The sequence below is a fragment of the Diaporthe batatas genome (assembly GCF_019321695.1).
Source record: "Diaporthe batatas strain CRI 302-4 chromosome Unknown Contig00003, whole genome shotgun sequence".
NCBI classification, from domain to species: domain Eukaryota; kingdom Fungi; phylum Ascomycota; class Sordariomycetes; order Diaporthales; family Diaporthaceae; genus Diaporthe; species Diaporthe batatas.
Window position 1 is genome coordinate 6,098,671 of NW_025408550.1, and position 13,751 is coordinate 6,112,421.

The 13,751-nt window shown below is 56.0% G+C and overlaps 2 protein-coding genes across 2 annotated transcripts; one reads left to right on the forward strand and one right to left on the reverse strand.

Annotated features, from left to right (window-relative positions):
• The first annotated feature begins 112 nt into the window (after positions 1–112).
• Positions 113–3,669, forward strand: KVR01_002106 (Signal recognition particle receptor subunit alpha). The gene is made up of 3 exons (XM_044782344.1): positions 113–3,041; positions 3,108–3,207; positions 3,302–3,669. Exon 1 carries the CDS (start codon positions 339–341, stop codon positions 2,271–2,273), a length of 1,935 nt encoding a protein of 644 aa, XP_044647121.1. The 5' UTR covers positions 113–338; the 3' UTR covers positions 2,274–3,041; positions 3,108–3,207; positions 3,302–3,669.
• Positions 3,670–4,841: 1,172 nt separating this feature from the next.
• KVR01_003426 (uncharacterized protein) lies at positions 4,842–7,333 on the reverse strand. Its single transcript, XM_044793450.1, has 2 exons — positions 6,006–7,333; positions 4,842–5,926 (listed from the first exon to the last, which is right to left on the reverse strand). Exons 1-2 carry the CDS (start codon positions 6,437–6,439, stop codon positions 4,867–4,869), a joined length of 1,494 nt encoding a protein of 497 aa, XP_044648441.1. The 5' UTR covers positions 6,440–7,333; the 3' UTR covers positions 4,842–4,866.
• Positions 7,334–13,751: the final 6,418 nt, after the last annotated feature.

The following is a 13,751-nucleotide window of genomic DNA, read 5'->3' on the forward strand; positions in this document are numbered from 1 at the left end:
TACGCTGCAGAACGCTTACATAACATCGACTAGGCTACGTACTCCGTACAGAGTACCTGCGTACCTGCGTACTGAATCGAGGTCGCCCAAGGGTCTTGACAGATAAGGATGCGCCAGGCTTATCGCGCCGCAGACGGACTGTCCGAAGCCAGCGCCCCGACTGGCAGCGCCAGCACATCACAAATGCCTCCTCCGTCCAACTCGTCTCGCTTTGCTCTCCTAACTCGACCAGACCCCTCCGGCAGCAAGACCCCCTAAACCGATCACGATCTAACCGACCAGCCCAACGTACTACCGTCTGCCCCATCCCATCAGAGCGAAGTGTCACCGTCCCAACAATGCTGGATACCTTCGAGATCGTCACCACCGCTGGTGTGGTGATATGGTCCCGCAAGTGGGCGCCGGTCAAGCCCTCGGTCATCAACAACTTCATAACCGATGTCTTTGTTGAGGAGAAGGGCTCATCCAGCTTTGTCAAGGCGAACAACTCCGCGGCCACCAATGCGCCGTACAAGACTGAACAGCACACCCTGCGATGGACCATGGTCAAGGAGCTCGGCATCATCTTCGTCGCTGTCTACAGGTCCTTGCTCCATCTGTCCTGGATAGACAAGCTCGTCGACAACATCAAGACTATTTTCGTTCAGCTGTACGGCGACCAGTTGACGAAACCGAACACCACACAAGTCGACTGCTCCCAGTTCGACAAGTACTTCGACCAGCAGATTCAAGAGCTCGAGCAACTCGGGGAGAATCGCCCCGTCCAACCTCAACAGCCCAGGGCCTCCAGAGAGAAGGATGTTGTGTCTGGGAAAGAGGGCGACGACCCTCCATCACCCGAGACCGCCCCCTCCGTCGAGTCCACACCTGTGACCTCTCGGCCTGGCACCCCTGCGAACAATGCCGTGCTCGGTGGCGACGCAAGCCCAGCAGCTAAGCTATCGAGACGAGCCCGCAAGGCGGTCAACCGCACCAACTCTGCCCCTGCATCCGGAGACGAGACCGCATCGCGCAAGAACAAGGGTGCGGCCAAGCAGGCTAAGAAGGGTCGCAAGTGGGACGACGACGGACTGCCCCTGGAGGACGACCCTGACGTGAAGCTCGACTACTCTGGTGATACTGGTGACGTAGCTGTCGGTCGGTCCTCGGCGCTCGAGGAGGTTGACTCCTCGACATGGGGCTCCACTAACAAGGGGAAGTTTGTGCTGAGGGACCTTGGTGACGAAGTTCACTCGATCCTCGCCGACGCAGAAGCCAAGAAGTCGGCCACCAGCACCGAGACTGCAAATGGCGGCCTGGTAGGCACAGGTCTGAGCGCCATCAGCGGCCTCTTCCGTAACGTTGTCGGCGGCAAGAAGCTGACCAAGGAGGACCTGGACAAGGCGATGAAGGGAATGGAGGAGCACTTGCTACGGAAGAACGTGGCAAGAGAGGCGGCTGTCCGGCTGTGCGAAGGCGTCGAGAAGGAGCTGATCGGAGTCACGACCGGAAGTTTCGAAAGCATCAGCACGCGCATAAAGACCGCAATGGAGGCATCGCTGACCAAGATGCTGACCCCGACGTCGTCCATGGATCTCTTGCGCGAGATCGACTCCATCACCTCGCCTTCCGCGACATCGATGCGCAAGGCCAGGCCCTACGTGATGTCCATCGTCGGTGTCAACGGCGTGGGCAAGTCCACGAACTTGTCCAAGATCTGCTTCTTCCTGCTGCAGAACAAGTACAAGGTGCTGATCGCCGCAGGTGATACCTTCCGTTCTGGAGCCGTCGAGCAGCTCGGAGTGCACGTGCGAAATCTGAAGGAGTTGACGGCACGTGAGGGTGGTGAGGTTGAGCTATACCAAAAGGGCTATGGCAAGGACGCTGCCACTGTGGCAAGGGATGCCGTGCAGTTTGCCAGCCAGCAGGGCTATGATGTCGTGCTGATTGATACGGCCGGACGGCGGCACAACGACCAGCGACTGATGTCGTCGCTGGAGAAGTTCGCCAAGTTCGCGCAGCCCGACAAGATCCTCATGGTGGGCGAGGCTCTGGTCGGAACGGATTCTGTGGCCCAGGCTCGCAACTTCAACGCGGCGTTTGGGTCAGTACGGACCCTCGACGGGTTCATCATCTCCAAGTGTGACACTGTGGGAGACATGGTCGGCACGCTCGTCAGTCTCGTCCACGCCACAAATGTCCCAGTACTATTTGTGGGTGTTGGGCAGCACTATTCAGACCTTCGGAATTTTTCAGTTTCTTGGGCCGTTGAAAAACTACTGGGTGGAAACTGAACTAACCATGATCTTGTGGCGTTTGCTTGATAGGAGCCAACACCTCACTTTAATCGTCTACTTGATGCACACACACATTCTTCACTCTATCAAAGTTACTTACACTGTTTATTTGACCTTAGTCAAACTTGCACCTAGCCCAACTGCCATACCGCGACTGTGAATGCATAATTCATTGACTGAACTGTGATTGATCTCGACCAAAGCTTCCTATTAGTGTGTTCCCTAGACAGCATTTCAAATCGCGAGTTTCTTGGTGGGATACATGGCCTGTCACAATGTGGGTGGGGCCCTCACCACTCTGGCCATCCAATTTCACCAAAGCTCTCCAAGTCAACGGGTTGCCTCTTCCCATTGTTACCAGGGAACAGTGAGAGTTCCCTCGAGACTTATTTAAGACCTGCTGTGTCTCCCCACCAAGCCATCGTTCCTCCCTCCTTGATCACCATTATGCCATCCAAGAAACGGCCCTCGTCGATGACCTATCCCTCTGCGCCTGGTTCTGATGTCCACCACAGCCAGAGCTTCTGGTCGTATCCCAGTTTGACATCCACGCCTGCCTGCTCTGAGCACTCTGTCCAGACCCAGCGCAGCGAGGACAACTACGGCCGACTGAAGGTCTTGCTCGACTACCCCGCACACTCGAAAAAAACACACATGCTGGAAGAGGCGGACATCTGGCGTGCTGAGAAGCTACGCGTCAAGCTTTCCGCCATGGCTCAAGCCTGTCGAGAGTGGGAGCGAGCGCTGGAGAAAAGCAGTTCCTCGGTGAGTGAATACGTCAGATGTATCTCTTCACTATCTTCAAACTGACAGAACGTGATTATGCTCAAGAAGGAGCACATCCCACAGGAGACTGTCCTGGTGGCTGCCGACGAGGCTCTGAAGCCGGAGCAGGACCAGGATGCCACGCTCCAGTCTGCCGCAGAGAAGAGCAAGTTCACCCAGAAGATCCAGCCCTTTATTTCTCCTGTCAGACTCCAATCACTTCTTTCCCAGAATTTGTTTGACTGACAATTCTTTTGAAGTCTCTTTGACCATGAAGGAACACGGTCTCACCTTCGACATTGTTGTCTCGGAGCAGAGTGGCGCTTGTGAATGGACTCTGTTCATGAGCGGTCTTTTGGTCTCCAAGGGTGTGAGACACAATTCCAACGAGCTGTTTACGGCAAGCTTCTACGAGGATGAGATTGAGCTGGCCGTCAAGGTCAGCAGGTTTTACAGGGAAAAATACTGCAGGAACGAGTCAATGTTCAAGTCTGTTTGAAGGTCCACTTTTTTGAGACAAATTGGAAAAGTTGACCGTGAAATTGGTTAAAAGATGATGCTAGTATGATTTTGGGTAGTTACCAGGTACCAGCAAGAACGAAAGTCTCATTGGCATGGTTGTTTGTGCCAACAAGCTGCATCTCTCTTGCTGTCTAGTGTCTTCAGCAAGTATTACAAAAATAAAAATAGACAAACAATTCCTCCACTGTTCCATTTCATCCTATCACGTGCACTCTTGCTGTAAAACGGCAACACTGAAAAAAGAATGGCTCGAAGAATTAAGCTCTTCTCCAGTCCACACACTTGGAGGAGCAGCCTTGGTTCCTCACTGTTTTCTTTTAGGGCATCTCGGGTATGGGACATTACCCTCTCATGTCTTCAAATTCACGCCTGTACTTCAGTGACCTGTTCTATAAATAAACTCTTCAGTATGAACAGGCAACTAGAGGTGTGGTCTGATGTCCTGGAGCTGGCTGTCTGAAAATGAAGTCAGGGTGATTCTCGGGTACTACTATGCACTCACATAAATGGTATTGGAATTGTTGCTCTAATTTCTCGTATACTGTTATGAAAGTTTGATGGTCCGAGTGGTGAAGTCTTGCACAGTCCTAAGTCGTTGGGGGTTGGATTTGAAATTCGTGCTGCTGTTTTGAAGCTCCTCTTGCTGGCCTGCCTCTGACTTCGTCTTCTGTAAGAATTTGCTTTACAGAAGACATTCTAACTATAGTGTCAAAGGACTATTCGATAGAAGACTGTCCCTGAGGAAGTTCTCGACCAGATGGATGTTCAATGGGAGGCTATCCTGAGGGAGGCAATTGTAGGGAGAGTCGTATTGCGGGATACAAGCTTTGGCCTCTTAGCGGACACTTGAGCAAAGCTTGTAGTTTAGGAAGGTAAAATTGATTGCCTCAGAGTTCGCAAATAGTCACAGTCATCTCATAGTTTAATATCTTATTTAGGAACTCAAATTGTACATATAGGTCTCTATCGGTATATAGCATCTCGGCCCTTTTTCGAATGTAGCGCTCAGACCTGATATGTGTGGTTGATGGAAAGTCTATTTAGTCAATATGTCGTGAAGGCGGTGAGAACTAGGACTGATTTGATTTGATCTTGTTGCTGGAGTGGGAGATGCCATCGATGCTTGGAAGCGAGCCGCTCAGCCGGAGGATGAGATGGTGGCCAACACGCACATTTCACCTGTAATTACGTCTTTTCCGAGCTGGTAGGGCAAGAATGTAATCCAACTTATCTGCTCTCTGAAGTTAGGCCACTCAATTGCTGCATAGAATAAAGGCAAAAAAATTGGCGCCCAGGGTCCTATTCATTCTGTCTTGCCTATTTTCCTTCCCGTCCTCCAATCCCCTTCCAAACTCGCCCCCGAGGAACCGGATAGCGAGGCATCGGAATGGCCCACAGTCCACAGAGACTCCTCAGTCAGCGGTCCTCCGTCCTCCGCGAGAGACACGGAGCCGCCGCTCGCATGGTGCCCAAGCGGCTGCAAGGTCAGTGGTGCAGGCATCAAGGCATTCCAGTCGTCCTCCCACGGTGTGCTCGTCCCATCCGTCACGCCTTGCGACGGCGCATCCTCGGCCGCTCGCTCGGGCCCGCCCGCTCCTCCGAAAGCCATGCTGCTGTCGCTGTATCGATGTCCCGGGGGAGGAAAAGGTGCCGAGAGACGACGTCTATGCCATGCCCTGTCCCCGAGCCCCGGGTTCTGCGCGACGCTCTCAGGCTGCCGCACTAGTATGGTCGGTGTATTGGGGATGTCCTCCCATTTGTCATCATGGGGCCCGTTTGTCACTAGCTGCTTCATCGGCGCTGCGTTCACGGCGGCGCGAGGTGTCTCAGGGTTGCCTGCCCTCCAGTCTGCGCCGGTAGAGGCGGCGAGGATCTCCTTGTGCCGCACTGAGTTCGAAGGACGCCTTTCGCCGGCTGAGGGCGCGAAGTCTGTCACGATAGGATCGGCGTCCCTTTGGTCGGTTTTGTTGGCTTTGGCGCTGCCCGAAAATATCGTGTCTCTTGCTTCGTCCAAATCCCCCGGGCCGGTTCCGTTTTCGTCACTTCCGTGCGCCCGCCTTTGCCTCCTCCTCTTGACCATCCTGGCGCCGTAGAAGATGAGGAAGACAAGCAGCGCGAACCCTGAAATACTCCCCAGCACGACCCCTGCTATTAGGCCTGGCTTCCCTCCATTCCCTGAATTGTCATCGTACGGCCCATCGCCGTGCTTGTCTCCGGGTGTTGTCGATGTCGATAGTTTGTATATTAGCATGTGGCCTCTGCCCCCGCATGCTATTGCATTGTTCCCAGGACATGGAAGGGTGCAGTTCGTGGACTTGACCTCTTCAACGGTCGTGTCAAGCGATCCTCCACAATAACAATCCCTGTGACGCGATCGGGCGATCAGTCCCGCTGTCTGTTGGATACTGTAAACATGTTGCAGGAACCAATGTTGTGACTTACTTTCCATTGGACAGACCAACGTAGAGACTGTACTCTTGTTCTGACTGAGTCTCCGGCAATGCAGGCAATTTGCAGAGGTCCAGACATGCCGATAGTGACATGCCATCTCTCGCCGTGCCATTTGGATTAGTGGCATCTTCACCCAACATGGTGTCGAGGCTCCTGACTGCATTCGGTCGGTAGCATCCCTGGAGTATGTAGACTTCTCCTTTCGGCATATTCCTACTTGGGATGGCGCTCGCCGAGTGGGCCGGGATTGTTATTGTAGACGTGGAAGACACGTGCACAGTCTTCGTGCCAGAGACCGTTAGGTCTTCCCCTGATTCCTGACATTGTGCAATGCCGAACGGGGAAAGAGCGACGGCCACGCGCAGTGACAGGAATCGCCGACGTATTGTCCCTTCGGTCTTGGACCCCATATCCAAGAGTGGCATCAGGGCTAGTCATCTTGGACTCAGAAGACGGGCTCGATACCCCGAGGCTCTTCTGTTGGTCAGGATCAAGAAGGGATATCAATGTAGACAAAGCACTTGGGCACTCCAGTCAATTAGGGACTGACGTAACAAAGGACTGTTTCGAAAACGGCCACACTCATGGCTGTATCAATTGCCTACCCAGACTGTTTTACCGCCTGAGAATATCCATCCCACAGACGTCAACTGGTCCTAGAGATGTCCATGGAGATCTGCAGTCTGCCACAGTCTTGTCCAGGCCCGTGGACGACGTGACCGGGGACAGCATAGGATGCGAATAAAGAACAACCATCTGTGCTGAGAAGAAAGAAAGAAGGGGAAAAACGAGAAAGACCAAGAACAGAAAAATCAGAGTAGATATGCCAACATAGGTATCTTATGTGAGCCCGCTCGAGTCACGCAAAAGCACGCATCATCCGAGCAAGCGATAACGACATCCAATACATGCCCACTGGCAAAGATAAGCGTGTGGTGGGAGCCTCATCAATCTGGTGTACCCAGACTGCCCTGGCCCAGCCTTGACATTCAGACGTTTCAGCTGCAATGGAAGTACGTACATGTCGAATAGGCGCGGAGCTGTGAAGGGAATCTGGAGCCACCAGCACAGCTTGTTCCCAGTGTGCATTGAAGATGCCGCCACCCTACTATCTCTAGCAACGGCATGTCGTGCCTGCAAGTTTGACACCCGATGGCAATCTGTTGGATGCAAGAGCAAGGGTCTTCGTGACCGGTGAGATAAGAAAAGAGAGGTTTGGAGATAAGAGGGTTGAAGGAGGAGCAACTCCTCGAGCCCTCCACCGCTGGATTGGGCGAGGGATGGCGCTGCTTAAGTGTCTGTTGATCTGTGTACCTTGGTGGTTCATTCGAGCCTTGAGAGTAGTAGGAGCTGAAATGCGAGCTTGGGAACTGGCCATTGGAGGCCCGTGGAGCAATCTGGGTGAGGTAACATTTCGAAGTTGTTATCGAGTAATCCGGGGGAAAAGGACGTGCACGCCTAAGGAGACGATTGCCCGCGGAGAAGAGCCAGCATCATCTCTTTATTAGGGCTGGCCAGACATCGGACATCTCGAATCAGAAGGTGCCGGTAACTACGGATGGGCACCCCGTAACGCTCATATCGCGTGAGCACGAGGTTGACTGCTACTCTAGCCCTTACGGACCTCGAAGCTTTGGAAGTGGTCAATGGATCTAATGGTCAGTCCCCTCAACGCCTTATCCAGACCCTTTCGGAAGGTCAGAGCCACACCCTCGTCTGTCAATGTCACATCTGGAATAGGACGTATCAAGCCGCCTGTGGTATCTTGCACATCAGTACCGGGAACAAGCGCACAATCTTGCAAATTTGTCGTCTCTGACGGCAGAAACAGAACGTGACCTGCCGGATCGGCGCTGGATTGTGTTGTTCGCCAGAGATAAGGAAGCCTTGGCCCCCAGGGGGTTGGTTCAATGGACTGAGTGAGGTTATGGAACTCAAAACATTCTTGATCTCTGCCGTGCATATAAGCCGGCCTCTTCCCCAAGTCTGCAAACGTTGGTTTGGTTTTATTACCCCGGCACAACATAAAGCGCAGACGAGCAGGCACAAAACCTGATGAGGTTGGATTTCACAGACATGGCCTTCCAGCCTCGCACTCGGTGAACCTTGTCGAATACCCGAAATGCAACATCGACCAATTCGACTGCGAAACCTGCCAGGAGCACTACCCGATGCTCAGGAAGAAAGCTGCGGGACAATGCCTCGACCAATCCAGGATTCATTCAGCCATGGTTGCACAATACCGATTCCATCACACAAGGTGCTCACGGTTTGCGTGGGCGAATATCGAGGGAGCAGGATCACCAGCCGGGAAAGCGAACGATAGCCCCGGTGCCGAACGAACATCTTTACGGCGAACGGCCAAACGTCCGCTATTTTGCAGGCCGCTGAAACGATGGCTTACCAGGTGACTCCAGTCCTCACACCTCCCATTTTGCAACAAGATCCATCGACGAGCAGCACCCTCCAGGAATCGCGGAGGTCGGGCGATCGCCCCGACAATTCGACATTTCAAGGTGGACGAGGGGTTCCTGCAAGCCAGCTGCAGACCCCCACGTCTGGATTCAACTTCAATTGGCTCGTCCAAAAGTTGGCACGTCGTGAGCACTGCTTGGTGCCAACCACCCCTGTGCGCCGATACGGTCTTTCCGGACCTGGTTTTGCAGAGTCCGCTGAAGGGTACCGGCGATGGAATGCTTCTTTTCCAGAATTCGCGACACACCTGCAAGCCCTAAACCATCCAACGCTGACAGCAGTGATGTTGATTTAATCCAGTTGTGGTGAGTCGTCTGCGCCCATCACGAAATTGTACCGACGGATCGAGCGGGCCAACAGGCAAGACCGGACGAGTCAGCCCCATTTTCGGTATGCCGATTGAAGAAGCCCGCCCTACCCAGGCCAGTCCCGTCCTGGCTTAAATTGCGGGTAAACGACTTGTTGGCGCGGAGTTGTGGTCCGAAGCAGTATGAGGACCAAGCGTCTGAAAATCGCCGCGCTGCGCTTCAGGCGGCTCAATGCAGGCCAGTACTTGTAATAAGACCAAGTAATCTGCCGCCAGTCTGCCGCAAATTCTCACCGCCTGCTCCTCCGAGAGGTGATTAACGGTGAGACTTGAGAGGGGGCTCCTTGATAGATCCCGCGAGGATCATCCCTTTTGACATGGGATGGTCGTTCTCTACCAGTCGACCCAACGGCTCCCAGAGAAAGAGCCGCCAAAATCCAGTTGACATGGCCCTACTAACACTTCGCACTTCGCGACAAAAGCGTCCGGGCTGGAATTCTGCCGGGCAAGCTTGGGGCAGTCACATGTAAATTGGTTGGACGAGTGCTTCAGCCCGCCCAAGCTTCCAAGTAGCCAGCCAGCCCAACCCCTGGGCTGCGTCTGCGTCACTTGGACCCTGCACGACAGAGTGATTCAATGGGCCCAGCACTCACCAGAACTCACCAGCACTCGGCTCGAACGAGCTATTGCTGCCACAGTTTGCGGGCATCGTGGCTATCATTCTTGGCCGACTGAAATCCACAAGGCTGGCCGTCATTTCATGATCATTGCGGCACGTCGGCGCCTCTGTGGAATTCCTGGCGACAAGGAGACGTTGCTCACCCGCGTAAGAAAGTGAGCGCGGCGCTGGTCAATCGGTGGGGCCTCTGTTCGTGTTAGAGATCCAGGGTCCGTGTCGAGAACCACTTGTATTCAACTAGTGGCGGCAAGAATGCTGCAGCCAAAAGTGCACTGACGAATGACTACCCTGAACAGGTAAATTGCGCCGTGGAGAGCTTCGGGTCGCATGAGACCTGGGTTGGTATGCGGATGTGGCCTCGCCAGCTCGCCAGCTCGCAAGGACACCACGCTACTCCAGTGTGACGACGGGTCGCTCGTTTTTTACATAGTAGGTTGCAGAGCTGGAAACGCAGTATCAAATCTGCCAGGCTGTTGTCGGCAGCTTTCTGGACGCCTTTTCCACAAATGCCGTGGGCCGGAGAGGTTGTGATGGCATGCGCCAATTGACACCCTGCCCAGGCACTTGGTCGACCAGTGGAAATGGAGGCGAAGGCGAGATGCAAGCGGGTCAAATCTCAGACGCTGCGGTGCAGCGTTGATCTGTGCTGCGTATGTAGTGTAGTTGGGGAGCGGAGCCCCATACAGCTTGTTGGGTCAGGCGCCGCAGCAATACAACAAGTTTTCCCGTCGCGCTTTACCTTGGTACCCACGCACTTGGCTGAAATAAGAAACACCGTCCCCTCCCTTCTCCCCTGCCTCCAAGACGAGTTTCTGGGAGTTCGATGGCAGCAGGACTGTGGGGACGGCCGACATTCTCAGGGATCGGAGAGCGTCGTGTGCTTGCGCCGCCAGCCAGCCTCACAGTGGCAGAGTGGGCGGCCGGCCCCTGGATTAGACGCTGGGCGCGAAAGTTTGTCCATGCCAGCATGCCTGAGGTGGGCGGGCTGGCGGGCTGGCGGGTTCACATGCTTAATGGCTTGCTTGCTGGCCCGTGCCTGCCTGCCTGCCTGCCTGCCTGCCTGCCTGCTCACAGAGAAGAGTTGCACGGCACCATACTCCCATGCAGTGTTGCCATGCCACTGCTACTTTTGCCATGTCAGGTCCTGCTCAGGTGCTGCAGACCTGAAGCCACCATGCAGTCTGGCAATCAGTCCATCCTGATGGCTGGCTCGCTGAACATGGCTAGTTGTGTTGCCTGCCCGGGCCCAGGGAAACTGCTCCTGGCCAATCTCACAAGACTCCGAGACGGGACAGGGTGATGGTGAGGTTGAAGGAGCGCCGGCCATTGTCCAATCAAGGTTCGAGGCGTCCGGTCGCTGAGGCCGAAGCTGGGGAGTGCCGGCGAGAACAAGCCCACCGCCTGCAGGAATAGACCGGGATGACTCGGAGCCAGATGGGACGGGAGAAGCCAAAGCCAAGCGGCGCTGGGTTCTGGAACACGCGTAGAAGCGCAGGATGTCAAGAAGACCAGTTGCGGGCGAGCTAGGAGGTAGACGTGTTGACATGATAGTAGTAGTAACCGTCGTTCGAATGCTGCTGTTACAGTCGCTGCTCGGCCGTGGGGGTTCGCACATGTGCCATAGCGAGACACCCTTGCCAACATATATTATGTGCACACATATGTGTACGCAGCTCCGTACTGTGTACTCGGTACTCGGTAGTCTACAGGGTGGTTTAGACCCCTGTCGGCACGGCGGTACACTTCGGGCAAATGTCACCGTGCTCAAATGGTCACAGCTCCCGCTCAATTCCTGAAATGGCCCCAGCCTGGCCAGGCATAATAAAAGTCGGGTTGCTTTCAACCCACGCAGCGGGCGCCCAGCTGGATGGAGCTAGAACGTGGCATGTCGTCAAGGGGGCAGCCAGTGGCGCGTCAGAGCATCCTGTCGAGGCATCACCTGGATCTGAGGCGTGCAGCGCGTGTCAGCGAGTGCGTGTGGTGTGACATGAGGCAGGCTGTCAGCGGCCACGCGGGATCGTGAGGCTGCTGGGGCAGGCTGCTGGTGCAGGCTGCTGGTGTGCGCCCGAGTCGAGTTCGTGGGAAGGCCCGGTCTAGTGACCACACTGGCATTGTAAGCTCGTCCTGTCCCTTGTCCCAAAAGCGAGCGAGTCCAACGGGGCGGGTTTGCGGGCGTGGGTGCTGGGCGTGGGTGGCGGCTGGGTGGGTGGGTGGAGGGTGTGTCGTGTGGATGTCTTGTGGGTGCCCAGCATGGGTGCCGTGCGGGCTTGTGGGCGGTGGAGGGGTGTGGGGTCTCGAGCACAGACGAACACCCACCCGCCCAGCCAGCCAGCCAGCCAGCCAGCCAGCCCTCCTGTCTGCCTGTCTGCCTGTCTGACTGTCTGGGCCCACAGACAGACGGTGATGCTGTCCACCACCGCTGCCACCAGCTCTCTCAGCCGCAACGTTGTGCCCGACCTGCCGACTTGCACGGTAGGTAGTTTACTACTACTCCGTATATACTACACAGTAGCCAGGCAGCCTGCAGCACGCAGACGACGGGCCCACAGGATGGTGGATTGCACCTTTCACGGCCATCGTCTTTACTACTTACTACTGCACGAAAGCCAACAATATCCACCAATCTCATGCAGCCAGTCCAGTCCCCCAGTCCCCTTCTCGACTCTGACGACATGAGCGAGCACCACAGCAGCCCAGGGTCCTTCTTCGAGGCTACCCTTTGTTTATTACTCCGTACAGATGTACTGTGGTTGCTCCTCGGCACGGCCTGCCCACCGACAGCCGCCAGCACTTGTGCGTTTTAAGCGCCCGCCCAGCAGCCCAGCAGCCCAGCAGCCCAGCAGCCCAGCCGCCCACGCACTGTCTGCCGTCGCCATCGCTGGGCCCGCCGACCCTCCCGTCGCATCCCCTTCGCAATTACCCAGCCAACAGTCAGCACTGAGCAGGCCTGGCTGGGCCAGAATATCTCCGACCGTGGAGGGGCAGGACGACGAGCACCAGCAAGCAGCTCCTGCTACTCCTGCCATGCACATACTCCGTACGAGCACAGCGCTAAGCACACGCTACGCTCCGGTCGGAGTGCCGCGGAAGCAGCCTCGACACATCCGCCCTCCCGCTGATGATGAACAGCTGGAATACACCATGCCGACGCCACATCGGCAGCCCACATTTGCTCGTTGCCGCACCTGACCTGACGTCAACCGCGGCATGTCCCAGGCTGCCAGTCAACATTCAAGGGCCTTTTGAGAGTCTGCATTTGCTATTGTTGTGCTACGTACTTAAGTATGTATGTAAGCACACAGCAGCTTGCGTCCTGAGTCGACAGCACCGTTCCGCCGTTCCCACCCGCCGCCGCCGCAGTCACCGGCCAACTTCCGTGGATTTGCGGGGAGAGAGGTCAGCCGCACCAAGACCAACCGTGCCTGTCTTGCCTGGTTGCCTGGCTCCAGGGCCTCATCTTGAGTGTTGCCCCTCCGAATCATCGCGGTGGAGGCAGTCCGCCGCCCAGAGACCTCGGAACCCGGGAATCTCATGGGATTAAGGCAGAATGCGGCCCATGTCCAGGTCCAGGTCTTGTTTTCCCACTCCCAGCCAGCCAGGGACCAACGGTTGCCCCCACAGCCTTGTGCTTGGTACATGGCACCTCTCCTCCATGACGTCCCGGTCGCTGCAGAGCTGCCGGAGTGAGCCCACGCGGGCGGGCGCGGCGGCACGCGGCCTTGGTTGACGGATGACCATGTCCCTGGCCACGGCTGTACCGCACCCTCGACTAGCCGGGCTCCAGGGAGCCGATCCATGCTGCGACGCCGATGGGTGACTGGCAGGCTGGGCTGGCTGGCAGGCTGGGTGAGCAGCCACAGCTACCAGTACGGAGCACACAGAGCTGTGCCGTAGCAGCTGAGTAGGTACCGTAGTAGCGTTGCTGCCGCAGCTCCTCATGCGGAACAAGCCATCCTTGCCGATCACGGCCCAGCTACTCGCCTGCATCCTTGCCGGTACCGACTACATTCGACCTCCCTCATCCGTGCTTGCAGGAGGGAACCCCACGCGGCCAACCCTGTCTGCATCACTAGCCCCAAAGCCTCACACCATGTCCACCATGTCAGCATGTCCGCTTCTGCACGTCCTTGACATCGAGGGACTGACTCTCCGGGCACGGGGGCTTGGGGGGGTTCCCACTGCAGCAGTGCCTGCTGCTGTATGGAGTATGGCCTCGCATCGCACTCTGACATGGGCTCCTGCTGTGTGCCAGGATATGCAACAGCGAGTCTAGACT

Excerpts from the sequence above, each read along its gene's own strand:
- KVR01_002106 (XM_044782344.1), top strand. The coding sequence starts at position 339 with ATGCTGGATACCTTCGAGATCGTCACCACCGCTGGTGTGGTGATATGG.
- KVR01_003426 (XM_044793450.1), bottom strand. The coding sequence starts at position 6,439 with ATGCCACTCTTGGATATGGGGTCCAAGACCGAAGGGACAATACGTCGG. Across the intron at positions 5,927-6,005 it reads GTTGGTCTGTCCAATGGAAA|GGATTGTTATTGTGGAGGAT; the intron begins GTAAGTCACAAC and ends ATCGCGTCACAG.